This window comes from Pangasianodon hypophthalmus, chromosome 18 (assembly GCF_027358585.1).
Source record: "Pangasianodon hypophthalmus isolate fPanHyp1 chromosome 18, fPanHyp1.pri, whole genome shotgun sequence".
NCBI classification, from domain to species: domain Eukaryota; kingdom Metazoa; phylum Chordata; class Actinopteri; order Siluriformes; family Pangasiidae; genus Pangasianodon; species Pangasianodon hypophthalmus.
The window spans coordinates 4,687,680-4,715,456 of record NC_069727.1 but is presented as its reverse complement, the minus strand read 5'-3'; the positions used below and the strand labels follow the sequence as shown (position 1 = coordinate 4,715,456).

General features: G+C 37.9%; 1 protein-coding gene across 4 annotated transcripts in view; it reads right to left on the bottom strand.

The window, feature by feature from the left end:
- Window positions 1-27,777, bottom strand: part of plxna4 (plexin A4) — a 314,198-nt gene that overhangs the window by 44,767 nt on the left and 241,654 nt on the right. For all 4 annotated transcript variants that reach the window (XM_034313188.2, XM_053241745.1, XM_053241744.1 and 1 more), the window contains exons 12-22: window positions 22,439-22,629; window positions 18,498-18,649; window positions 16,568-16,685; window positions 15,270-15,406; window positions 14,284-14,451; window positions 14,058-14,151; window positions 10,442-10,681; window positions 9,954-10,100; window positions 5,397-5,631; window positions 4,117-4,259; window positions 731-999 (exon numbers count right to left, since the gene is read on the bottom strand). In XM_034313188.2, coding sequence (XP_034169079.2) covers window positions 731-999; window positions 4,117-4,259; window positions 5,397-5,631; window positions 9,954-10,100; window positions 10,442-10,681; window positions 14,058-14,151; window positions 14,284-14,451; window positions 15,270-15,406; window positions 16,568-16,685; window positions 18,498-18,649; window positions 22,439-22,629 — 1,894 coding nt within the window. The remainder of the gene's footprint in view (window positions 1-730; window positions 1,000-4,116; window positions 4,260-5,396; window positions 5,632-9,953; window positions 10,101-10,441; window positions 10,682-14,057; window positions 14,152-14,283; window positions 14,452-15,269; window positions 15,407-16,567; window positions 16,686-18,497; window positions 18,650-22,438; window positions 22,630-27,777) is intronic.

The following is a 27,777-nucleotide window of genomic DNA, read 5'->3' as shown; positions in this document are numbered from 1 at the left end:
AAATTTTCAAGGCAAAGCAATCAAGATCAGGAATAAGTAAGGAATAAAACACTTTTGGGCATTCTGTGATAGGAAATTAATCAACAGGGTGATGAGCAAACAGCTCCTAGTTGATTATTCTCCTATAACTTCCTCTTATACAACAGCAATTGGCCAATGCTAACCATTTTTAATTTATTAAAGAGTGACATTGTACTTTTTATCCGTTTATAGTAACGTTTGATGTTGATGTTGTGGCACGTCTCAAACAAGTTAGTTCGTGTTATCGCTTATGTTACAGCTGCTGTAAACAGCTGTATACTTTCCCTCAAAAAAATGCAGCTTGTCATGTTACAGAGAAACCGCAATGCACAACGTCTCCTGTCCCGAAGAAACAGCTTTATCTCTGACTGCTACTAAGGGCTGACACTGGAGACTCCTTCCTTCGTCATACAAGTCTCTGTGTAAGTGGTTGCTATAGTAACGAAATGAAGTGGTTGCTTAAAATGAGCGCATTAATACAAACCTGTGATTTGCAGAAGCGCTAATTCTGGTGCTGCTGTTACAGAAAATGAATCAACACCTTCTGACCAATCAGAAACAAGAATTCATCAGCGCTGTGGTTTAAGTCCAGAGAGAACGTAAATGTAAAGTTACGCTACTTCGCGTTAGTTTGGACGTCTTGCAGCTGAGGATGTAAACGCATGCATATGCACTGTATACGCGCGTGCATGTATGTTCTCTCTCGTACCTGCGCAGCAGCAGTTTGGGGTGGTTCTTGCTCTCCAGGTTCTTGTCGATGAGGTCGGACAGCAGGTGTTTCAGGACGTCAGTAGCGTACTCCAGCTTGCTCTGCAGCACGGTCATGATGAGTGAGGCCACGTTGCCGCGGTCTCTCATGGAGAAGCCTCGCTGAGACTCCAGCGTGCGGATGAAGGTCAGCAGGAACACCTTGTTGTTGATCAGCTGACCGAAAAGCTTCAGACCCTTTTCCACCTGCTCCTGCCTGTAGCCGGGCACCTACAAAGCAACGTATAATATGTAATAAATGTATGATATATGTGTAAAAAATAGATATGCGGGAGATTATTTTGTTGTATTTCTAAAGAGAAATATAGCTCATTTTATGAAAATACATTTGGTTCCAGAGATTTTATTTTCATCTTCTAAAAAGAAATCTGAATTGAATGAACTATGATTGGAATATTACATTATCCTTTTCAACTTTTCCTCAAGATTAATTGTTAACTTAGTTTTAGTTTTTTTATATACAAATGTTCCCATCCTAATTTGGCAAGGTTTATGTTTAGAAAAAATGTGTAATTTAGGCAAATTTATCTAATATTTTTCATTATTTGAGGAGTAATAAAGAGTTTATTAAACCTATTCATATTTTTGCCACCTATTTTATTTTACTATTTATTTATTTATTACTCATTTGAAGTTTAAAATATCTTTAAAAAATATTCAGTTTCAGCAGATAATTTTGCTTATTTATTTCTCTTTTTCAAGAAAGAAAAATGATAGAATGATAGATTGATCGATAGCCAGTAGAACGAGACAATTTCAAACTTGAAATATGTAATAATGCCTATAAATATGTTTAAACATAAACATATTTTCATAATAGTTATCTGCTATTAAAAAGTACAATAAATTTGCCTTTATTTAAGATAATTATTTGGTAATTAATATTGGTATTACTTTTAGAGTGGAAAGCTAGTAACATATATACATAAAAACGTTTATTTTTTACTGATGTTAATTTAAAAAAAAAAATGACCTTGGGAAAACATTAAATATGTCTCCACAAAGACATACTTTAAAAATGTTCTCTGGTGAAAACTAAACTAAACTAAACTAAACTAAACTAGACTAAACTAAACTAAACTAAACTAAACTAAACTAAACTAAACTAAACTAAACTAAACTAAACTAAACTAAACTAAACTAAACTAAATCTAGCTAGTATCTGATCCCGAAAACGAATGATAGATAATTAATGATGCAGTCGTATGCTAATGAATGCCATTTGTAGCATCAATAACCATTAGAAACTTGTCATCATCCAGAGGTAATCTGTCTGCAACTTTCATTAGATCAGGTTTCACTATAAACTCCACCAGAGAGGGCATGTTTATCTCCAATTAAAGCTTAATTAATGTTGCTTATTAAAAGCTGAGCTCGTCAGCCATAGGGATCTAAGCCTTGACTTTTAGGAAGAGTCGTCCTGTCTGCAGAGATTCGATTAGCAATGTCCATCAATGTCATAACTGAGTATAAACAACCTGCGGCGTCCCGTAGACATCCCTCTGTTAGGCTTTTCATTTCCCTCCCTGTGCTCACAAAACAGTCGTGTCACATCATTACTGCGATTAACAAGTGAGTAATTGTGAATCTCAGCACAGCTCATTATGTCTTTGAAAAAGAAAGTGAGAGAGAGAGAGGGAGAGAGAGAAAGAGGAAGACTATTTAAATATTCTGTCCATCAATGTGAAATATTCTGTCCATCATTACGAGGTGTCAGTATGCATTAACTCATTATCTGTGCTGGGACGGCTAATTGGAGCTCTGAGAAGTGAATTCCGCTCTGAGGCAGGTAGATCTGGATAGCTGATTAGCAGGAGACAGATAAAAAATTTAGAAGATTCATACAGAATAATTGTGCTTAGAGTGAAGGAATAGGACTCGGTTTGACGAGGGATGTGTCCTGATTAAAAGCACACGCACACACACAAATCATCCCCCTTATAAAACCTGCCGTCTTTTCCATCCCCTTGGTCATATAACTTACATCTCTTTCTATTATTAAACAGAAACACCAACATTTGACAAGATCTGTTGAGTGCATATTTAAAAACAGATATGCTAACTATTGTTAACTAGCTAAAATCGTTGACAAAACAGTACACTGCTAAGGTTAAAATGATAAAACTGAGTTTATACAACAGTTAGCTCTCGTCCACTAATCTGATTGGTTGAACGGCGTTCCAAGAGTGCTTATATTTCCTATAACTGCACTGGGATATTTCACTGTGTGTATCACTCCGCTCGTCTGTGTTCGCTACATAAAAGTCCACTTCCTAGTTCAAAACTGTTACTAGAGTAGAGCTAGCGACATCATCTTCATCTGACATCATCAGCGGACATTGCAACTGATAGATTTCAGGAATATAACTTTTGACTTTAAATATGAAAGCTTGTCAGATGAAGATGAACAGGAAGAAGGGAAGCCGATTTCATCTTTAATGGGAGTGTACAAATCAATGTGAGCTAGCTAGCCAGCTAGCTGACGTGCTATAAGGTGAGTGCGGCTTCTTCGGGATCTATTTCCGCTAAAAATAAACAGAATGTTTGGCCATATTGTGTTATAATAAGTGTTAGTTACTCTATATTAATTTCTTGTTTATAGAACAATATCGCACTAGCAATCGCACGGTTATACTGAATTAACAACGCAAAATCACAGCTGTGCCGATATTCAGTATAACTGCACCTGTGCAATATTGCTTAATTAAGCTTAATTAAGCTTTTTGTTTTAATATCTAATTAAACAACTTATCTATATGATTTATGCTATACTAGCAAGCTAGCTATCTAGCTAGCTAACTAATTTCTACCTAGCGAGACTGTTGTCACCTGCAAGGGTAATGTTTTTCTACAAATTCCCCCTCTCAGCAACTGGTTGTTACCCTACTGTGTTCACCTGTTCTGTGTTTAGTGCTTGATTAGCGTGTCTGATGTTTCTTTGTGAATTCTTATTGTTTTTTCGTGTCGTTAATTCTAAGCTGTGATTGCCTAGTATCTTATTTTCTAGTACTGTGTGTAGTATTTCCTGTTTTTTTCCTTGCCTCTTTTTATCATTCAGTCATTTTATCATCAGTCTTATCATTATGGATTTTTGTAGTTTGTTGCTGTCTGCGTGTTTACTGAACCCCGCTGTAATTTTTGGAGTCACCCTAATAAAGCAGACGCTGACTTTACGCACTTGACACCTGCCATCACTAATCCCGCTACACATTTTTGGCTTTAAACACATTGATTTAACAACATTTGGTTAAAACCTTGTTTTCCAAGTAAGAAAAAAAGTAAATATTTACAGCTAGTAAAGCATGAGTGCTCTAGAAGATGGCTAACCTCCAGGTCTTTAAGAACAGGATGTTCCTCGATGCCAGGGAAGAGAACACGCATGGTGTAGGTTCTGTAGTCCAGAAACGGGATCCCTGCTCCATCCAGGTCACTGGTCAACTCATTAATATCCGTCTGCAGCTCTGCAAATGCTGGAGGGGCAAAAAAAACCATAAATAAGCTGTTAGAAGTGAGCAGTGTACTTAAATTAACCAATAGAAATGACACAATTATGTGTTGTTATTAGCAGCTACTGCACTTCTGCTCTGTTAACACGGTGAGTCCTGTTTTCACCTTTGTGTTTGTGTCACACCGGTGAATTAATTCAAAGCACGCCATATATTTTAAACGTTAAGGCAAGCACAATGCTTTTGTTCTCTTTAAGCTGCTGCTTTAGCAAGCCATTTGAGCTTACTGAAAGCATTTATTTTTCTATAATCAGTCCTTTCCCCTGGTAGTCAAGGAAACACTTAAGTGCCAACACATTGTGCTTTACTGAACACACCAGAAAACAGTGCGTTAGTCGATAATTCCTCTGATTAACGATATGCTATTAATGCTAAGTCATATAGCGCCTCAGGGGCCTTCGAAATCCTCAATGTGTTCAATGTAACAAGATCATGTACTGTACAGGATAAACATAAAGATGAGTGCAAAAGTTTGTACCTCCATGGATTCTCAGCGAAGAAAGAAAAGTAGTTTGAAAAGAAGTTTTGTCAACTCTCTCAGCCTCCAGATATTACACTAATACAACTCCGAGGAGACACAAGAGGTCATTAAGTTGTAAAGAATATAAGAAATGTATACGTTTATTTTTTCCCTGATACATACCTCAAAATATACGATTTAACTATATTGGTTTCTTGGGATAATGATGGAAATGTGAAACCTAACATGCTAAATGTTTTGTCGCTGTGAACTACATTTGTCTCTAACAATGATTTTTTCACTCATATTGCAAATATTTTTGAGGTTAGATTTTACGAGTTGCTTGGTAACCTGGCCCTGAATATGTCTATGTATGAGTGTTTTGAATTGTAGTCCATTTTATATCAATGCTTTAGACCTAGGTTTTTTTTTGCCACCGTTTAATTTTGCTTTTGAAGTCTGAGGCAATTGAGAAATTTGTTGAAGGAATGATTCACTAGCTGTTACTATTCAGATTTGAATTCCAAATGCATTACAGCTGAAACATGAAAACTTCACCGTGTTTACTGTTTACACATTACTCACTGAACCACTTTAACCTTCCCTTAATTGCCCACACAGTGTAGCGCTCTACTGCCCACCTTCTTTACACTCCAGCGCCACTCTGGATTCGAGATTGTCCATCTGCATCTGCAGGCGTTTCAGGGTCAGGTCGCTTTCGCGGGACTTGCGCTTGTAGGCGATGAGTACGATGATGATGAAGAGGATGAGGAGGCATCCGGCTCCAGCAATGCTGATGATGGCAGTGCTGCTGAGGGGGCTGTCCGAAGTGATGTGGACCACACCAGGGGAAAACTCGATGCCACCCACACGCGCCTAATACACACACACACACACACATATATATATGCACATACACACACACACAAAACAAAAAACACTGCATTGTATTGTATTGTATTGATTTACATTTAACACTAGAACTGCTACTACAAATCTCTTAAATAAAAAAAATAGATTTGTTTGTGGTATCACTTTGTGTATCTGCTGTATATAATATCTAATCATTTAGTAATAAGAGAAAACAAAACAAATAGGAAAGTTAATTACTAGAGAGAAAATGTCAATGTGGTGAAACAATGCTAAGCTGAACAGTATAATTAAACATGCATTTCAGTATTTTTAGCATATATGTATATTTATCATCACTGCTGCTCTTCCAGATCATTGGTTAGTGAATTCAGCTTGAAACAATTTAGATTGGTAGTTGTCCATTGATAATGACGTTATATATGCTTTTTGATGTGTATTGTGGCTTTTATTATGTGTGCTGTGGTATTTATTGTGTGTACTGTGGTATTTATTATGTGTACTGTGGTATTTATAGTGTGTACTGTGGTATTTATTGTGTGCACCGTGGTATTTATAGTGTGTACTGTGGTATTTATTGTGTGCACCGTGGTATTTATAGTGTGTACTGTGGTATTTATAGTGTGTACTGTGGTATTTGTTGTGTGTACTGTGGTATTTATTATGTGCACTGTGGTATTTATTGTGTGTACTGTGGTATTTATAGTGTGCACTGTGGTATTTATTGTGTGTACTGTGGTATTTATTGTGTGCACTGTGGTATTTATTATGTGTACTGTGGTATTTATAGTGTGCACTGTGGTATTTATTGTGTGCACTGTGGTATTTATTGTGTGCACCGTGGTATTTATAGTGTGTACTGTGGTATTTATAGTGTGCACTGTGGTATTTATAGTGTGTACTGTGGTATTTATTGTGTGCACTGTGGTATTTATTATGTGTACTGTGGTATTTATAGTGTGCACTGTGGTATTTATAGTGTGTACTGTGGTATTTATTGTGTGCACTGTGGTATTTATTATGTGTACTGTGGTATTTATAGTGTGTACTGTGGTATTTATTGTGTGCACTGTGGTATTTGTTGTGTGTACTGTGGTATTTATAGTGCGCACCGTGGTATTTATAGTGTGCACTGTGGTATTTATTGTGTGCACTGTGGTATTTATAGTGTGTACTGTGGTATTTATTGTGTGCACTGTGGTATTTATTATGTGTACTGTGGTATTTATAGTGTGCACTGTGGTATTTATAGTGTGTACTGTGGTATTTATTGTGTGCACTGTGGTATTTATTATGTGTACTGTGGTATTTATAGTGTGTACTGTGGTATTTATTGTGTGCACTGTGGTATTTATTATGTGTACTGTGGTATTTATAGTGTGCACTGTGGTATTTATTGTGTGCACTGTGGTATTTATAGTGTGTACTGTGGTATTTATTGTGTGCACCGTGGTATTTATAGTGTGCACTGTGGTATTTATTGTGTGCACTGTGGTATTTATTATGTGTACTGTGGTATTTATAGTGCGCACCGTGGTATTTATAGTGTGTACTGTGGTATTTGTTGTGTGTACTGTGGTATTTATTGTGTGCACTGTGGTATTTATAGTGTGTACTGTGGTATTTATTGTGTGCACTGTGGTATTTATTATGTGTACTGTGGTATTTATAGTGTGTACTGTGGTATTTATTGTGTGCACTGTGGTATTTATTATGTGTACTGTGGTATTTATAGTGTGCACTGTGGTATTTATTGTGTGCACTGTGGTATTTATAGTGTGTACTGTGGTATTTATTGTGTGCACCGTGGTATTTATAGTGTGCACTGTGGTATTTATTATGTGTACTGTTGTATTTATAGTGCGCACCGTGGTATTTATTATGTGTGCTGTGGTATTTTTTGTGTGTACTGTGGTATTTATAGTGTGTACTGTGGTATTTATAGTGTGTACTGTGGTATTTATAGTGTGCACTGTGGTATTTATTGTGTGCACCGTGGTATTTATAGTGTGCACTGTGGTATTTATTATGTGTACTGTTGTATTTATAGTGCGCACCGTGGTATTTATTATGTGTGCTGTGGTATTTGTTGTGTGTACTGTGGTATTTATAGTGTGTACTGTGGTATTTATTGTGTGCACTGTGGTATTTATAGTGTGTACTGTGGTATTTATTGTGTGCACTGTGGTATTTATAGTGTGTACTGTGGTATTTATAGTGTGCACTGTGGTATTTATAGTGTGTACTGTGGTATTTATTGTGTGCACTGTGGTATTTATTATGTGTACTGTGGTATTTATTGTGTGCACCGTGGTATTTATAGTGTGCACTGTGGTATTTATTATGTGTACTGTTGTATTTATAGTGCGCACCGTGGTATTTATTATGTGTGCTGTGGTATTTGTTGTGTGTACTGTGGTATTTATAGTGTGCACTGTGGTATTTATTGTGTGCACTGTGGTATTTATAGTGTGTACTGTGGTATTTATAGTGTGTATTGTGGTATTTACTGTGTGTACTGTGGTATTGATTGTGTGTTCTATGGTATTTATTGTGTGTACTGTGTAATTGATTGTGTGTTCTATGGTATTTATTGTGTGTACTGTGTAACTGATTGTGTGTTCTATGGTATTTACTGTGTGTACTGTGTAATTGATTGTGTGTTCTATGGTATTTATTGTGTGTACTGTGGTATTTACTGTGTGTACTGTGGTATTGATTGTGTGTTCTATGGTATTTATTGTGTGTACTGTGTAATTGATTGTGTGTTTTATGGTATTTATTGTGTGTACTGTGTAATTGATTGTGTGTTCTATGGTATTTATTGTGTGTACTGGGCCAGGTGTCTCTTTTGCTAATGGTCCATTGCATGTATTTTATATTATTGTGCCTTTTATACTATTGTTTCTAATATCTTGCATAAGATAATAGCAATTGGAGACGAAATCTGTCCTGTCCGGGTTGCTTTACCCTGTTCGGTCCTATTGCATCCTGTCCTCTGCTGTCCTGTCTGGGCCTGTTCTGTCCAGTCGAGTCCCGGCCGGGCCAGTCCTGTCCTGTCCTGTTCTGTTCAGTCACGTCTGTACCCTTGTCCTGTCCTAATGTGTTTAACCCAAAAGTGCCATATACAACTGTGCTTGTCTGTCTGGTTCTGTCCTGTCCTGTCCTGCTTTACCGTGTCTTGTCCTATTCAATCTTACAGCATCCTATCCTGTCCTGTAGTGTCTAGTCCTGCCCTATCCTACCCTATCCTGTCCAATACTATCCAGATGTCCAATCCGATCCTATCGTGTGCTGTCCTCCTCTATCCTATCCTATCCAATCCTGTTATGTACTGTCCTGTCTGGTCTTATCCGATCCTATGCTGTCCAATCCTTTCCTATCTTATCCTACTGTGTACTGTCCTCCTCTATCCTGTCCTACTGTGCACTGTCCTATCCTATCCTATCCTATCCTAGCCTAGCCTAGCCTAACCTGTCCTGGCTGATCCTATCCTATCTACTCCTGTGCTGTCCTATCTAATCCAACCCAGTCCTGTTCAGTCAAGTAATATCTTGTCATGTCCTATTATATTTAGCCTGCAACTTCCATTTACGTATCTCTTGTCAGCCAGTCTTCTATTGTCCTTCCCTGTCCTGTCTTGTCCTATTCTACCCTCTCCTGAATGGCCCTGTTTTGTCCAGTCCTACGCTATCATATCCTATTCTGAGGTGTCCTGTCCTATCCTGCCCTGTCTCATCTTGTCCTATGTTATTAATATGTCTTTCTGTCCTCTCCTGATTTGTTGAGCCTACAAACACCATTTACAGTGCACACAGTAAGAAACTGTGCATCACACCTTCAATGTGAGACTAGTCTGTCACAAACACACCTACACAAATATTTATAGGTATTTTATATTTATACAGATATTACATGAGCCATAGTGCAGTTCAGATATATTCCTAAGTATGATATTTGAATGAGATTTTTGACCAGAAAGCTGGCATTTTTCTGCATAATATTGCGCAAACAGAGGCAGCACCAGACGGACACACAATGCCAGCTGTGTTTGTGTGTTTGTGATGGTAAACGGATCTGCGATTCTGTCTGCCATTCGTCTGTCAGCGGGCCAGGTGGCGTCAGCCTTACGCTCCCACTCCAAATCACAAACAGAGCCATTATTAGGTTCTGTTCTGCTCTCATATGTCGTACTAAGAAGCTATTTGTTCTCTCTACACCTGCCTTCAAGGCCAGACAATAACCATAATACAATAGGATGCTAATCTATTGAGGAAAGAGGCTGTGATGTGATGTGATGAATTACCCATAATACTGTGCTCACTCACCAGAACTTTGTGGCGTCCTGTTAGATTGGGTGATTCGCACAGCAGCTGGGTGTCAGATACGGTTAAGGCACAGGGCTTTTCTCCGATCAGAACAGTGTAGTTCAGTTTGCCGTTGCCACCGGGGGTAAGGGGGAGGAAGTTCCTGCCCTGAAACACACATTTTGCACACTCATTTAGGTATTAAAACTTATTGGATAAAAATATGGATGCACTGATACCGATACTGGTATTAGTCCGATACAATGCACATTTATTCATGCGTACCTAAAAGCATGTATGCAATGGTATTGCTGCTTCCCTAGTTATTACTAGTATTAGTACAGCATTTCAAATAATGCGTTTTCTGATATGTTAAGTACGAATTTAAATTTAGAGATTAAAGTAATAAAAATCTTTCACCAATGAAACCTATTAAAAATGTTAAATAAATATCTAATAAATATATAATAGTCTTAGGTAATAGATACATGTTATATAATTAAGCATACCTTCAGAATAATGGGAGATCCAGGCTTAAGCTCCTGCACTCCAGATGCACTGAGAGGCTCGAACACGGGGTTGGGGTAATACAGGAAATTGATGTTCTTGAGAGCCAGCACAGCTTGCACATTGTCGAGGACGAAGCCAAACTCGTCAGGTTTCTCTACCACCTCTTTCTGCCTGCTCAGGCCACCGGGCAGCGCTGGGGCTTGGCACAGCATCGTGGTGGAACTGAGCACCTGGCAAAACTGTACAGGACACACCATGAAAACAAGCGTGTGAAGATGTGGATTAATGTGTAGATTAAAGGTTTGATCAGTATTGTCGGTTAAATATTGGATTTATGAAGTTTGTTGTATGCAACACACACTGTAATGTCCTCCTGGCAATTTAATATAAAGGTTTATATACACACACAGGCCACTCATAGTGAAGAACAGGAATCTGAGGCTACAGTGTACACAGGATCGCCAAACCGAGACAGACTGGACAAACAACACCTGGTATTTATCTCATCTTCAACGTCCAGTTTCAGTGAGCCTGTGCCCACTCTAACCTGAGATTCCTGTATTTTGGCTACCAGGAGTGAAATCGGATATGGTCTTCTGCTCTTGTAGCCCATCCTCCTCAAGGTTTGATGTTTTGTTCATTCTGAGATGCTTTTCTGCTCACCACGGTTGTAAAGAGCGGTTATTTGAATTAATGTAGCCTTCCTCTGACCTCTATCATCAACAAGGCGTTTCCACCCGCAGAACTAGCTCTCACTGGACGTTCTTCCAATTCATTCATGTTTCTGTGCATTTTAACTTTTATTTATTAAGTAAGGAATAAAGCATGGCATGTTGTGCTGTAATAGAAAAAAAAAATCCGCTGCAGGATGAAGCAAAGTTACTGTTCTATTCCTCTTATTCTACAGTAATTTTGACTAGCAGTGTAATTCCACTTTTACTTGAGCAAGATTTTAATACAATAACTACACAAACATTACAAAAATTACAGCAGGTGCAACTTTTTCTGTATTTGAGGACAGCTCATTCTAAATGTGCAATATTTATCAGCGGAAACTACTCTTCCCACTATTTCAACCCGGATTTAAGCTCATCTCCTGAAAACAGCAGTCCTTCCAGCACCTCAAAGGATCTGAGCCTTCACCTCAAAGGAGGGCTAAATTAATGGCACTTTTAAAATCCAAGCCTTTGATATGGGCTATTGTGGTAATGACTCAGAGCTACGTAACTGACCGCAGTCACCTTCACTTCTTCCTAAAAAAGAAACACTCAGTGGCATCACCCATCTCCTTCGCTTTATCTCTCACTTACTCACTCCTTCACCTTATCAGGTTCTTCCTTACATGCCTTTGTGCTAAAAGACTAGGTCAAATATACTGTTGCTGTCACACCGCCGCTGTCTGGCATCAATCAAACGCTGATGTGCCTTTCTTTTTACAGAGTATTAAAAAACCCCGCTTGGCGAGGCCTATAAATTCTGTGAGCTCGTCTGGTTTTGTGGCTCGCTGCTAAAAAAGATTCCGCTCAATATCTACAGGCTCACAAATCCTAACAGACACTGAAGTCCCTCTTACAAAAAGACATCAGTGGAAGTGGTTTCTATTGTTTGCGATAGGGGGCGCCATTTTACCGAACATGACCTTTCCTCAATCTCAATCCAAACTGGTTATGAGAGATGCCTATTAAAGCCAAAGAGAACAAGACTTGCCACAAACGGCCCCATTCAGCAGCTTTGAATGGCAGGGAGGGGAATTTTCTGCTCTGTTTCTGCTCAAGCAGCAGTGTGCCAAGGCCTTATCATATCGCCGCTACAGATGCCCAATGTGCTCGTGTGGGAGATACGGCAGCGAGATAGCATTTCGTTCTTTTGTCTCTGCAGACTTTCAATCAGGTCTCGATGAATGCAAGCCTCCCATGCGTCTATGAGTCCATTCTGTAGGGAGGCAATGAGATACTCCTGTCTCCCGTGTTATGGCGTTTTCCTCGCTCCCTCACAAAGCAAAAGAGGACATTGTTGCCACTGTTGGTTGGTTCGGCCCTCCCGCGCTCGATCTCTGTTTCGCTGCTTGTCTTTTATTCTCTGTTTATCAAATTCTCTCTCTCTCTGTTCTGTCGCCACATTGCAGGAGCCAAGTGTGTATCAGGAGATGGAGAGCTGGTGAAATGACCGGCTAATGGGCAGGTGTGAGTTAAAGCAGGGCACTCACTGATCCTGAAAGGGGATTTAACCCTTTGGCGGTCTATTCCCATCTTAATCCATTTTTTACCCAAAGTGGAACAATATAAAGCATGAAACCTGTGCTTGACCCAGAAACTGTATGCACTTGGCCAACTGAATATATATAAAAAATTTAATAAAATAATAACAATTATAGTATAGTATAGTATAGTATAGTATAGTATAAAAACTGGATGCACTTGGCCAAATGAATATATATAATAAAAACAACTGTAGTGTAGTATAGTATAGTGTCATTTAAAATAGTATCATATCAAATAGCATAGTATAGTATAAAATACTTCTATCATTAAAATAAAAACTGTGATCTGGTCTAAAAACTATACGTGTTTGGTCAACTGAATATGTGCAGAAAATGTGATCAAATAAAAATGACTATAGTATTACATAGTATAGCAGAAATGTAGTATAAAGTAGCATAAAGTAGTATAGTATATATAGTGCAATATAAGAAGAAGAAGACTTTATTTGTCACATATACATTACAGCACAATGAAATTCTTTTTTCGCCTATCCCAGCAGTGCAGTGTATTATAAAAATGTATAGTATAGTATAATATGTTCTGGGCTAATAACTGTATGCACTTGACCACATGAATATTTACAATAAATGTGATTAAATACTATAAATGACTATAGTATAGCAGAGTATAATATAATATAGTATAACATAGTAGAAAGTAGCATAAAGCAGTATAGTGCAGTATAGTATAGTGTAGTGTAGTGTTGTGTATAGTATAAAAACTGAATATACAGTATATAAAAAATATACTCGAATAAAATTGATCATATATACTATATATAGTGTAGTGTAGTATAGTATAAAGTAGTATAATGTAGTATAGTATCAAATACGATAGTATAGTATAGTATAAAAACTTTTATAATAAAAAGGGCCTAAAACTCTTTACTGTTTTTTATTTTATTTATTATTATTATTATTATTATTTTATTTATTTATTTTTATTATTATTATTATTATTATTTTTTTTTTTTACCACATATTAAAGTAGTAATATGTACTTAACTGTTTTATTCCTTGCACTTAAGCATCCTGAAGACTTTCCCATGTCAGAAAACTTAAAGTTATAGCTTTACTTCAAACACTGCAGACTCCTTCCAGAAATAATAAAAAATATATACATTTCATATTTATGCAGATTTATGTGGACTGTATAATTCCTTATTGTTACTAGAATCTTTTCAAACTATTTTTTTTTATTGATTTTGCTGGGGAATGCAAACTTTTGCCCTGCACTTGTACTGATAATGGGGATGAAGATAAGATGTTGGATATTTATATACTGGAGTATACATGGGACAGTGAACATGGTGAACCATCCATTACTACATGGTGAACATGATGTTTGAACTTACGTTGGTCGTCTCCTGGTTGTTGTACTTGGCTCTGATTTGTGGGTTCTGGATGATGTCCAGGTTGGTTCCGGTCACTGTCACTGGTGTGTTTCCACTTTCACACAGAGCAACACAGTTTCTCATTTAGCAATGCAAGCTTACAGCACTATTACATTTATTTTAAACCAGCTTAAGATTGTTTGACCAAAAGGCATTGCAATTTGTCACTCCTATTCAGCTGACACACCTGAAAATACTCCATTCTGGTTCCAGCTTGGTGACAGTCGGATCTTCTACATACTCAAACTGGAGGTCCTTGTGGATGTGGGCTTTGTCTACATACACAGATACGGTTACTTCCCCGTTGCCTTGAGTTGATGCGTGAGAGCGACACGTGATCCACTGACCCCCTCGTCTGCATGATCAAACACAATATTTCAGTTTTTTTAAGTTATTTCATATAGTATATTTACTGTATATAACAGAAAAGTCACATGTAAATAATCATTTCACACAAATCATTTTTCACGATTTCTCACACAAATCATTTTCATGTAAATTTTTCACATGTAAAATATGACGTTTATTTTCACAATTTTTTTTCATGGTTTTTTATAAGGCACATGTTTTTATTTTCGCCTGTGATTTCTTAAACAGTTCATTTATTTTCACACACACTCACTTTTCACATACAGGGCATGTGTCTTTATTTTCTCATGTAAATTTCTCAAACAATTTATTTTCAAATGTTAATTTTTCACATGTAGAGCATGAGGTTTTATTTCTCTCACATGAGATTTTCTCATATGAATAACTGATGTGATGATGTGACCGTTTTAGGGCACATGAAGGTGAAATCTACTTCATATAATATCATGAAAAAAAAATGAAATTCATGTGACTCTTTGATATTTTTAATGACTTAATTAAAAAGCTGTTGCAGACAAAACAATATCAGTAATGATTTATTTAACACTAGCACAATAATAAATAAATCAAGTGAAAAAAACCCTCAAAGACAGAGACGTCAAAGCAAACCACAAACCGACGTATTTTGCAGGCTTAGCAGAACTGAGGTGTGATTGCGAGTGTCTTTATTGATTAGGGCTCAGGAACTTGGCTTGGTCTTAATGTCACTATTGATCTGTTCCCGCTGTTTTATGACGCTACCGCCCCATCCTCCCACCCTGAATGCTGTAAACGGTGTCTTCTTTGGACTGCTGGATGCTATACCTGTGGTAAGTGCACTTCTGGTCCTTGAACATGATGGACACGTTGCTTCCGGAGTCCAGGTTGCTTCCTGTGATGTTGACGATGGTGCCTCCGGATACGGGACCGCGGCTGGGCTTCAGAGAGTGCAGTCTGGGGACCTGTGGAGAGGTGGAGGGGTGGAGGAGAAGACATGACATCATATATCATTCAGCCTATCAGATCATTTCCCTTTTTAAAGATTTCAAACTCATAATCCAACTATAGGAGCAATGAAGGCCATTAACGCATGGATAAAAGTGATAAGTAAGGAATAACACACTGGGGACAAGCTGTTATAGACAAATAATCAATGATGGAGCAGTGTCATGTGGCCTGATGTGAAGTTACTCTTACCACCACGAGGAGCAACAGCACTTCCAGAAGCATTTTATTCCTCTTATACGACAGGAATTTGGAAAAACTTTACAATAATTAATTTATTAATAAATGACGTTATAATTTTTATCTGTTTATATTTACTTTTAATGTATGTAATCACTTATGTAATAGCAGGCATAAGCAGCCTCTCTTTCTCCTTCTTTAAGTTAAAAATACAAAAAGAAAAAAAAAAACGTTTTGTCATGTTATGAGAAACTGAAAAGCGTAAATTCCTCTGACCTGAGGACTTTCCCATGGTGGTTAAAACTTTGTTACAAATCTTTGACACTGGATACTCCTTCCTTCCTTTAGACACGTTTTTTAATCTGTTTCATAGATTCTGCCATACAAGTTCCTCTGAATGAGCTGTTACTACAGAAACGATAACGTATTAGAACGAGCGCATTAATCTAAACCTCTGACTTGAATTACAGCTGCCAATACTGTCAGAGCTACAGGTACAGAAAATTAACTAACACTGACAATCTGACCAATCAGATTAGAGAATTCAACAGCACTGTGGTATAATCGTGTATATAACATGAGGTTAATGGGGATGATTACACTCCAAATCAATACAGGGGTTAAAGATTGCCCATAGTCTTCAGATTTAAGTGTTTTCTATTAGTTTGCGTGGTAAAGCGAGAGAGAGAGAGGGATTTTATGAACAGCTTCCCACATTCATTATGGGACGATCCCTCTGCGTGATAATATTATGACCTGGACATACGGAGATGCACATGGACCGAGTCTCAGCCCTTTTTATGAGGTGGCTCCACCGTAAATCCAAGCATGCTTAAGCCTGTAATTGGTGAGGGTCTTTAATTACACGGACACAATTAAGATCGGTGCAGTCTCTCAGTTTAATCTAGTAAATCACCATGTCAGCAGAATGAACTCACCACAAAGTAGTAGTACTTGGAGGACTTGGCCATGAACTCGGGCTGACACTCCCCTACGCAGACTTGGACGTTTCCGGCAAACTGACTTGACTCGGCTTTTCCCATCTCGCACACGATCCTGTACAATGCACACAAGCATATAAAATGTCTTCAAAAGGTTTTCCCTTAAAAAATGCTTCCTCTTCCAGACTGTCATATGTATAATAACAATAGTGGAAGATTACAGAGTGAAAAATTAATGCAGTCTGTAATCTCCTGAGTCTGTCTTGACAAACCAAAACTTATCACACAACACAGTAAGAGGCTTATCACTGCTTTGGACACCACAATTCTGCAGGAGTGGAGGAAAAAAAACAAAATAACAGAAAGATATTTTTTAGGTCAGGGCAATAATAAAGTAATAATAATTTCTGTTCCCTCAGTCAGTCAAGGCTCTTCAAATCCTCACCAGAATAACATGTAATTATTTCCTCTGTCCTGACCTGGGATTAAAAGTTGCTTTAATACTCGTCTCTGCCTTCAGTCCTGATCCTATCACCCGCTCCATAGAGTCCACAGACGGATTAAGGCAATGCATGGATGGTTCAGACTTAGTTCAAACCATACAGACTTGAAAGATGGGGACAGAAATGGTCAGAGTGAATAATCTAAAGCTAAAAGAGAGTTTTAATGGAGTGTAACTTTTTTTTTTGACTCTATCATGAATGAAACTCAGTCTTTCATCATCTGGCTCAATCCTATATACTATATAGGAGTAAAGAATAAAAGAATAAAGCGTAAGCTTCTCTGTTCTGAAGACTTTCCTGTGTCGGAAAATTTAAAGCTACAGCCTTACCTCTGACTGTTACAAAGAGCTGACACTGGAGACTCCTTCTATAATTGCTAAATAACTGTCAAAGTATCTGTATAAGTTGTTACTACAGAGTTCATTAATATAAACCTGTAATATGTTGTGCATTTGGAACTAGTGTCAGAGCTGCTGTTATAGAAAATTAATCAACACCTTCTGAGCAATCAGATTTCAGAAGTCACCCTCAGGTCAACTGTGCAACTCGGAAATAATGTTAAAATAATGCTGGTTTAGTGACTGAGTGGGAACTGGGATGATTTCAACCTCTGAGAAGGCAAAATCTGCCCTCAATTTGAACACGCCTCAATGGAAACTTGTTATTCCTGTAGTTTCTTAAGAGCCACAACTTGGAGTAATTCTGTGACACATTTTAACATGGAGGCAACCATAGTACAAATCAAGAGTAAGAAACTGCAGCATGTTTTAAGGCTTAATATAAGCAGATTTTTTAGATTTCATCAGTGTTTAAAATATACATCATTCAGTTTTATAGATAATTCAGCAAAATTGCAGATATTTAATATACATTTGGATACTAGGTAATTTTGATGATATAGGATACAAAGATTTTCCAATGAATGAACATAAATTGCAATTTGAAATGGTTCTTTGGATAGTTAAGGGTTGTTAGCTTCCTAAAAGAGTTCTACTTGGAACTTTCTCTGAAAGGGAAACCCTTGGTGGTAGGGTTTTATAGCAAAAATGCAACAAGTGCTAGCTTTCTCTGCATGCCAATCTTTCCCAACCATCAAATCCAAACCATTGTAAACAATTTGAGGTAGGAAGGAAGCAAATTATGAATGCAGCATAGCATCACTTGGTCTTACTAAGAGCATTTTCCATTCTAAAATAAATGTTTTTATTTGAGTACACATTAGTAATAAAAAAAACAACTCACACCCAAAAAACCCCAAGAGCTACATTAAAAAAAAAATCCAGATCTGCCAAATGAAAATGAAACATGGCCAAAGCATTAAATGAATTCTTACGGCATTAATTTAATTGTATCTGGAACTATGCTGCAGGGAACTCGGGCTGGAATGTTTAGACAGTGTTTGTTTTGAGGTTTGAGAGACTCACTGCTCAGCAGGGATGTATCCCTCCGGTACGGGTGTGCACTCCACCTCGGCCACCTTAACATTACCCTGGATCTCGTGGAAGTCCAGGCCGAGGTTCTCTCCGCGAATTGTCACCAGTGTACCCCCTTCCCGAGGCCCTCGCAGTGGGGTAATCTGCACAGAAACAATGACATTACATGCTTACAAACAATCATGATCGAAGCTTTGATCCAAACAGACAAAAACATGTGTGCGTCCCACCCCCTTGCGATCTCTACGGTTGGTACAAGCCAACAGCAATTGGGAGCTGAGTCAGTAACCCTGCTCTCTTTCCTCTCTGCACCTGTGAAAGATTTGGTTCAGCACGATAATTGGACCTCTCTCTGTCAGAGCTACAAAGCTTCCAATGAGTGTGTCTTCCAGTGAATAATGATGAGTTGCAAGCCCAGCTGAGCCTTGCCTATAGCGGAAAAAAACAGCAGTTATCTATAGATACAGGTTGTTTTTTGGAAAGATGCAGACACCAGCATGCAAAAACATAAACTGCTGAGATGAGAACAAACTCAAGGGACACAAGGGAAATAGTTATTCAGATAGCAATCTTTTTTTTAATCATATCTCAGATGTTGATGCATCTCAATAGTCATGTTAGTGTCTAGTTTACAGTGAAGACTTCAATCCGATTACACCAGAAATGCTGCTTACTGGCGTGTGATTCATTTTACCATTCACAGTTATGTGGACCTTTGAACATTCAGATTATCTTGCATTTGACCTTTTTCACTTTCTAGCTTGGCAGGAGCAAGCAGTCAGATATGAACCGCATGGTTCAAAGAAAGGCCATGTACATTAACATGAGATTGTATAGGCTGCTCATGCAGTGCTGAATGACGCATTTACTGCTTTCATCATCAGTAAATGCTTTATCCTGGACTGGACCACTGTGCTTTAAATGACTATGTTCATATTTTGACAAATAGAACCAGCTTAGTTTGTTGGTCAAGAGTGTCTGTGGGAGTGGGAGGGAATGGTCAGATTTCTTGTGGAAGTGGGCAGGGTTTTTCAAGAGTGTCCGTGTGAGTGTCTGCAGAAGCGGGTGGGATTGGTCAGAATTCCTTCAGGAGCTGGAAATATTGGTCAAACTGTTTGTGGGAATGGGGAGAATTCAGCAGGAGAAGGAATAATTGGTCAAGAACATCTGCAAGAGTGAGCAGGATTGGTCAAGAGTGTCTATGAGAGTAGGTGGGATTGGTCAGAATATCTTCAGAAGAGGGTGGTATTGGTCAGAATTACCTTGGGAGTGGGAAGGGCTGGGCAAACTATTTGTAGGAGTGGGAAGAATTGGTCAGATTTCCTTCAGGAGCAGGTGAAATTGGTCAAGACTGTCTGCAAGAGTGGGCAGGATTAGTCAAGACTGTCTGTGAGAGTAAGTGGGATTGGTCAGAATTCCTTCAGAAGAGGGTGGGACTGGTCAGGCCTTACCTTGGGAGTGGGCAGGACTGTTCAAACTATTTGCAGGAGTGGGTAGAATTGGTAAGAATTCTTTCAGAAGCAGGAGGGATTGGCAAAGATTATCTGTGGGAGTGGGCGGGATTGGTCAGAATTCATTTAGAAGTAAGCGGAATTAGTCCAACTTTCTGCAGGAACAGGCACTTTGGAAGTGGAAGTGGGCGGCATTGGTCAAAATATCTGCAGGACCGGATGGGATCGGTCAAAATTCCTTCAGGAGTGGTGGGGATGGGATTAAAACACAGTTCTGCAACACATCTCTATTGTAAAAAATAACTTGATGCTAATACTTACCAAACCATCATTTTTGAGAAAGCTAGAGAATGACAGTCGGGGTTGCAGGTGGAATTACTATCAATAACTTGCCATTCTGTGAAATCTCTGGCTCGGTCCATTTGGGAAATATACTGCCGTTGTGTACAAAGGAGGTCAATGAGACAGATCACACTCTATCAAGTCAGTTGTGATCTGTCCCAGAGGTCATCACTTTGGTAGTGTACGCACAGCTGTGCTATTATCACAATGTAGTCTGTCCATCAGTCATCCTGGCAAACCTTTACACTACATCCCAAAGGGAAACAGCCATCAGTAACTGCACTGCAACTGCTGTCACCGGGGCTTTGTTTCCAGCTCAGCTATGATCTCTTAAACAGCATGCTGAGAGGTCATTTTCATTACAGGACTTCATAGTGGTTATAACAAGGCATGAAAAAGAAACATTTCTAAATTTGGAAGCACAGGCATGAGACTGAGAGGAAAAGGTACAAAACTTGTTTGTCAATGCGGTGTGACCCTCAGGAGTACATCCTTGGTATCTTTGATATGTATTTTCACATTTCACATTGTCTAATTATGTACCTTATATAAGTTCTGAAGGCATATTATTTTGATTTCCCAAATAAAAGAGACATTTCAAATATACCCAAGATGCAGCCTGGAGGGTCAAAACACTTCTTACAATCAGTGGTGCATGTTTAATTCCTTTTTTGTCCTAAGAGTGATTACGATAAACCAAAGAATGCTGCTGAAAATTGATATTAAGAGTCTGACCTTGAATGAAAAGTGAATGTTAGAGATGTTTATTCTTTTTAATAGTGAAAATGACACTATGGGACATTCACGTTAAAGCATTCCTGAGCGTCAAATTAGAAAAAGTCAAAAACAATTAAATGACCTTGTAGCAATGTACATGTATCCAAGCTTTCCTTATTCATCTGTAAAATTTAAAAATGTCATGGCTGCTACAACCCAACAGCACACATGAAGAAGTACTGAATGCTTTATGTGTGGCCCTGTGTTGGAATATTGTATTTTAGACCAGATTTTATAGTAGACAGTTGCAAAATAACAGACCCTAATAAAATCTCTACCGAGACTAATCTCCAGCTTTACAATGCACGCAATTAACAGCTATCGCAGCATATTACAGCGCTTTCTCCGATAAGCGTCGAGCTGGCTTCTGCCGAAAGAAAGAAAGAGCATGCAAGAGAGGGGGAGAGTTGTCTCTTTTCATTAGGGGATGATTAGATTTGTGACTTTGACAAGCTAATTGATGGCTGGTGGAGGAAAACACTTAATCATCACCCACTTCTACTTCAACTAAAGATTCTCCATCAGAGATGTCACTGTAATGAAGCGCATTAGAATGCTCAGAAAAATGCATTTAAAAAAAATACAAAAAAGGAAAAAAAAGAGTGGAGGAGACACACAGGCCTAATGAATTCAATCAATTCAAAAACAAGTCAGGACTAGACTCATTATTTGACTTTGTCCTATTTTTCATTTCAAGTCATTCAGCTTGAGAAGCTTTCAATCACGAGGATGTGAATGAACTACTGGAATTCTTTAAGCTCACTGATTCACTGCTATGATTCATAAAATTTTAAACAAGAACAAAACATATTGACTTCATCTAAAGCGAATTTTTTATTTTATTTTTTTGCTTTGGCCAAAGAAATCCCACTGGCTACTCCTGAAAAAACACTGTCTTCTGCCTCAGGAAACAAAACCGAGCCGAAGACTTTATAAGAAATCATTTTGTCACATGATGAAATACAGGAGAACTTAACAAAAAAAATACAATGTTTTTTTTCCCTCCAGTGGATTGTACCTGGCTACAGTGAAATACAAATAAAGATCATCAAGCATAGATAAGAAGCAGTCTAGTGGGAATATTCTTATTTTCTGTCTGTTCTTGAAACATCAGTTTGCCATTTGTCAACGAGAGCATTAAAGATATCACATTTTTTCCCACGTCTAATTGATTTTGTGATTGACCAATCAGTGCTCTGGTTTGTTTCTAGCTCCATCCATTTCCCTCTTCTGTACTCTTGATGTTCTCTGTTACCTTTCTTGATGGCAGTCTCAGCTGGGGGACTTATTTATGGTACAGGTCAGTTGGCAGTGGAAATAAGGATCAAAAGTAAGTGTGTGTGTGTGTGTGTGTGTGTTCACCTTGGTGATCTTTGGGTGTGTGCACTTGCTGTTGATGCCGTTGTGTTCGAGCCACATGCTCTGTGGATGAGGGCAGTGCTGTTTGAGAGTGCAGCGCTTCTCCCCTTTACACCACACACAGCCAAACAGCGGATCAGCCTTCAGGCACAGACCACAGCTCTCACGCCTCGCGTCGCATTTATACAGGTGTACTGTAAACAGACAGAGAGAGAGAGAGAGAGAGACAATGGAGGAACAGGTCAATACATGAGATTTATCCACAAATACTAACTTGTCTAAAAGTGAATGACAAAACTCAACAGCAACTCAAACGTTTCTGGCCATTTTGTCAAAAGCATCTCAATTTAAATCAAATAAAAAACAAACAAACAGACAAAAACAATGTATATTACGTGCACCTATGGTAATTATTGCAATTTCCCACCCCATAACTCGATATCTGTTGCACATGAAGGATAACACTTGCTAGCAAACACAGCTACTGGTTTATTTACAGAATACAATAGCCCAATTTGCTAGCAAACCTGCCTAATGATTTTATTCACATAATAGCCAGCAACCCTGTCTAATGGTTTACACAATATAATAACATTCTGTTAGCTAGTTTGCTAGACCTTAAATACAGCTTTACACAATATAATAGCACAATGTTAGCTAGTGAAACCGGCTAATAGATTTAATTATGTAATAGTTAGCCTTATGCTAGCAACCCTGGTTACAGGTCTACACAGTATAATAGTCAACTTAATTGTAGCTATTTTGACAGCAAACCTTAAATCACATAATAGTCTAATGTTAGCTAGCTTGCTAGTGACCTTGGATACTGGGTTACACAGCATAATACTACAGTGTTAACTCGTCTGCTAGTGAACACTGATAATGATCTTAAACACATAACAGCTAGTCTAATATTAGGTACCTTGCTAGCATCCCTGGCTACCGGTTTACACAATATAATAATTTAATGTTAGTTAGGATGCTTGATGTTGGAAACTGATTTATACAACATAATACCACAGTGTTAGCTTGCTAGTAAACCCAACTAATAGTTTTCATTAATAAATAATAGACTAATGTTAGCTAGATTGCTAGCAACCCCAGTGAATGATTTTAAATGCATAATATTTGATCTAATGTTGTCTAGCATGGTATGAATGTTGTCTAGCTTGCTATCAAGACTGGCTAGTTTATAATAGCTAGCCTACTGTTAGCCAGTTTGCTAGACTATTCATTTACAGAATATAGTACCATAAAGCTAGTTTGCTAGTGAACTCGGATAATGATTTTAAACACGTAAGGGAGACCCTTACACAATAGCCTACTAGCCTACAGTTAGCTAGTTTGCTAGACCTTGGCTACTGGTTTACACAATGATAATATAGTGTTAACTAGCTTGCTAGAAAATCTGACTGATGGTTTTAATCCCACAATAGTTCATCTAACTGTAGCTAGCTTTCTAGAAACCCCTGCTAACAGTGTTAATTGTATAATAATTACTCTAATGTTAGCTAATTTGCTAGAAACCCTTTCTGCTGGTTTACACAATATAATAGCACAACGTTAGCTAGTTTTATCTGCTTTGTGACTGGTTTACACAATATAATGGTAATTCTAATGCTAGCTAACTTAATTACAAGATAACCTGTTAGCTAGCTACTAAAGCTACTAAAGTGTAATTAGCTGCAGGAGAGGTTACATTAGGCAAGCTGGCACTATTAGCACAGTGCTGGTTAGCATAGCAAATGTGGCTAAATAAGAATATGACAGTTCTGTTAGTTGTGTATTTCAGGTATTTGTTCATTTATTATTTTCTGTGTGTCTTTTTTGCTTTACTGTTATTTGACTTGAATAATTAGAATTAATGAATCGATTGACTTGAGTTCCTTCTTTCAGTTGCCCATTCTCCCTTTCTGCAGTCCTGCTTTCCTTCATTCCTTCGTCTAAAGTTACATCACCATAGCAACTACAACAGACATTTTTTTTTTAATTGCTGGCTCGGTAGATGTTCCGTCCATCAAATTATTCCCCCAGAACAGCACAGCTTTGGTGGTTTGGTGCTCGTGACTCCGAGTGTGAAGCACTCAGGCAGGAGGAGAAATCTTACACTCTCCTCTCCTCCTCTGCCTAAATTAGCTCACTCTTCACTTAGACACACACACACACTCACACACTACATTTTACATGCACACACATACACTCCCAGTCTCGACATTTTTTATGCGCAGGTGCCTTTTATTGTCTACTGATGTGTCATTTGTCTTTTTTGGTAAGCCACAGAGCTCTGAAATACACCAGTGACAGTAACGTATCATTAAAGACACAGCACGACAGTAAATGCTCAGACTTCTTTTGCTTGTATTTGGGTATTTGAGCTGCAAAAAAAAAAAGGTCTTTGTGGAACGCAAAACAGCAGTGTGCATCTGAGAACGGTGCTGTCACACATCGCACATAGTCAGAGTGCTGTCATATGTAGGCTGTCTTTGTGTTTTGCACTGTTAGCTTGTCAGTGTTGGAAAGGGTGGAATAAAATATGATTGGATCTGATCAGAATGGAGGGAGAAGATGGAGGGCTCGGAAGGATGAACTATCAGGAGCATTGTTATAGCTATACCACAGCACTGTTAAATGCTCAAATCTGATTGTTTAGAAGGCGTTGATTCATTTTCTGTAACAGCAGCTATGACAATAGTGCAGCTGCAAATTGCAGGTTTATATCAATACATTCATTTTAATATGTTATCATTTCTATAGTAACAACTAATTATGGAGGACGATCTATATAGGCTAATGTTTAAGTCTAATAATAAACAAATAAAAAAAAGAAATATGACAAAGAAATATGAATAATCGTTAATAGGGCAAAGTTTTCTGTAAGGAAATGTTTTAACATTTATGGAAGGAATTTCGAGCATCAGACTCAGGAAAGTCTTCAGGACAGATGACTTTAAGGCTTCCGGCTTGTCTCCAGGATGTTCCACAACATTAAATGTAACTATAAATGGTTAAAAATTATGACGTTTTGTTCAATGATAAATGAAAAAAATGAAATCATTGGCAAATTGCTGTGGTATAAAAAGAATGAAACTCTTGGGGGTGTGCTGTTAGAGGAAAATAATCAAAGATATGATTGTGCGATGCTGCCTGATGTGTTTTTGCCAACAATTCTTTTTACGATTTTCTTATTTATTAAAGAACGACATTTAATACTGTTATCAGTACGCAGTTACATTTAATGCTGTAGAACATCTGTGAAACAAGTTAATTCCTGTTATCACTAACATGACCAACCCCATACCAACCACTCTTTTTCATCATGAAACCAAAAATGCAACTTGTCTTGTTACTGAGAAATCAGAACGTCCAAACTCCTCTTTTCTGAAGACTTTACCATGTTACAGCTTTACCTCTGACTGTTTGACATTTGAACTTAAATTATTTTCACCGTTAATAGCGTACACTATTTGACCATTTTTGTCACTTAACACTGTGTTGTCGATCGATTAAATTTTATACTACACTTCTACATATTGATTTATGGGTGTGCAAACTTTAAAGCATTGCTAAGTGTGTTCTATGGTACTAATGTTCCTGTATCATGTTATTTTAGGCATATTCATAGGTATTCATGTTTAAGTAAGGAAAAACACACAACAGACCATGCTGTTATATGAAAATAATGCATGTTGGGTGTATGTGGGGGGGGTGTGATGCGGCAAGACGCACCAGTGGAGTGCCGCTACCCCCAAAGTGCATTATTTTCATATAACAGCACGATGTGGAGTGTGTAATTCCGCTTATACCACAGAGATTTGCCAACAATTACAGTGTTTAATTTATTAATGTACGAAACATCACCCATTTTAACAGTTTATAGTTAGAATTAATGTTGAGAGGCAAGTTAGTTCCTGTTCTCACTTAAACAGTCCTTCCCTCACCAGCCTTGCTCTTTTTTTCTCTCTCTCTCATCGTTCATGTTACTGCTGTTACTTCTTGTGCTGTTATATGAAAATAATGCACACCTTCTGATCAATCAGACTCCAGCATTCAACTGTGCTGTGGTACAATCCACAATATCAAACGTGTGTACACTAGTTGTCCTGGTTGGAAGCCTGTTTGTTGGCAAATCACACCAACTGCACATCCTTTTAGTACTAGCGATTCTATCTGGCTAATTATCTCTGTTGTTCAGCATGCTGTGTATGTTTTGTTAACAGTCAAGTAAGCTTGTGAATATTTAATGTCACTCCCACACAATCGTCTCCTTTTTGAAAATAGCAGAATAATTGCACAGAAAATGGCCGCATCAATCCTGTAACAATGTCACACATTTTGTATCTTGAAATATTCCTTAAATGTGATTGAAGACTGCGGGAGACCATATGCCGTCTCTCAGCTTTGCACGGATTTGTCTGGCAGGCTGGTCACACAAAGTTAATGGGAACTGATAATGAATACAACCACAATCCATAACAGGATGTTTTTTTAATGGCTGAAATTTGCCCAAATCTGAAGCCGTTTTAATTTATTTTAAACCACAAGTTGGTTAATAAACACTATATGAGATTACTGTAAACTGCAGCTTGTTAAAATGTACCTTAAGTATTACGAAAACACAAGAGTGAGTCAGTTTCAGAATTATTGGCACCCCTTAAGAGAACGGCAACAATTATTGTATATAATAATCCTTACACACTATGAATAAATTTTCCACTCAAACAATTGGAGAAACTATTTCTCTTTTCTCAGGGGATTTTTTTTAATTATCAAATTTTCAGAATAAAATAGGTTTGTATTAAAAAAAGGTTTTCTGTATTATGTTTATTTAGCATTTGTAGGAGTCTCCAGTGTTAGCACTTTGCAATAGTCAGAGGTAAAGTTGTAACTTTTCACTGTACGTTTTCTGACACAGGAAAATTTTCAAGACAGGAGTTTATGTTTTGTGGTTTCTAGGTAACTTGACAAGTTACGTTTTTTGTCTGAGGCTGGTGCTAGAACAGCTGTTCATAGGTACTATAATGTAAGTGATAACAGGACATAAATAGTTATATGTACATTCTGTCATATCAATGTGGGAATCGGACTCCATTCCCCAGAACGCACTACAGCCGACAAGCATGGCCGCCATGGACTACAATTCACACACAAAACACTCACTCAATGCGAAGTATCGCTCAGTTCTGTGACATACCAAGAGTTAATTTATGATGATGATGATGATTATTATTATTATTATTATTATTATTGCAAGTTTATTATTGATCTTGTTTTTGTCCCCTGATTTTTCGATTTCTGGTTTTCACCTGATCGGCTGACATTCTGCTTGTTTCTGTCAACTATAT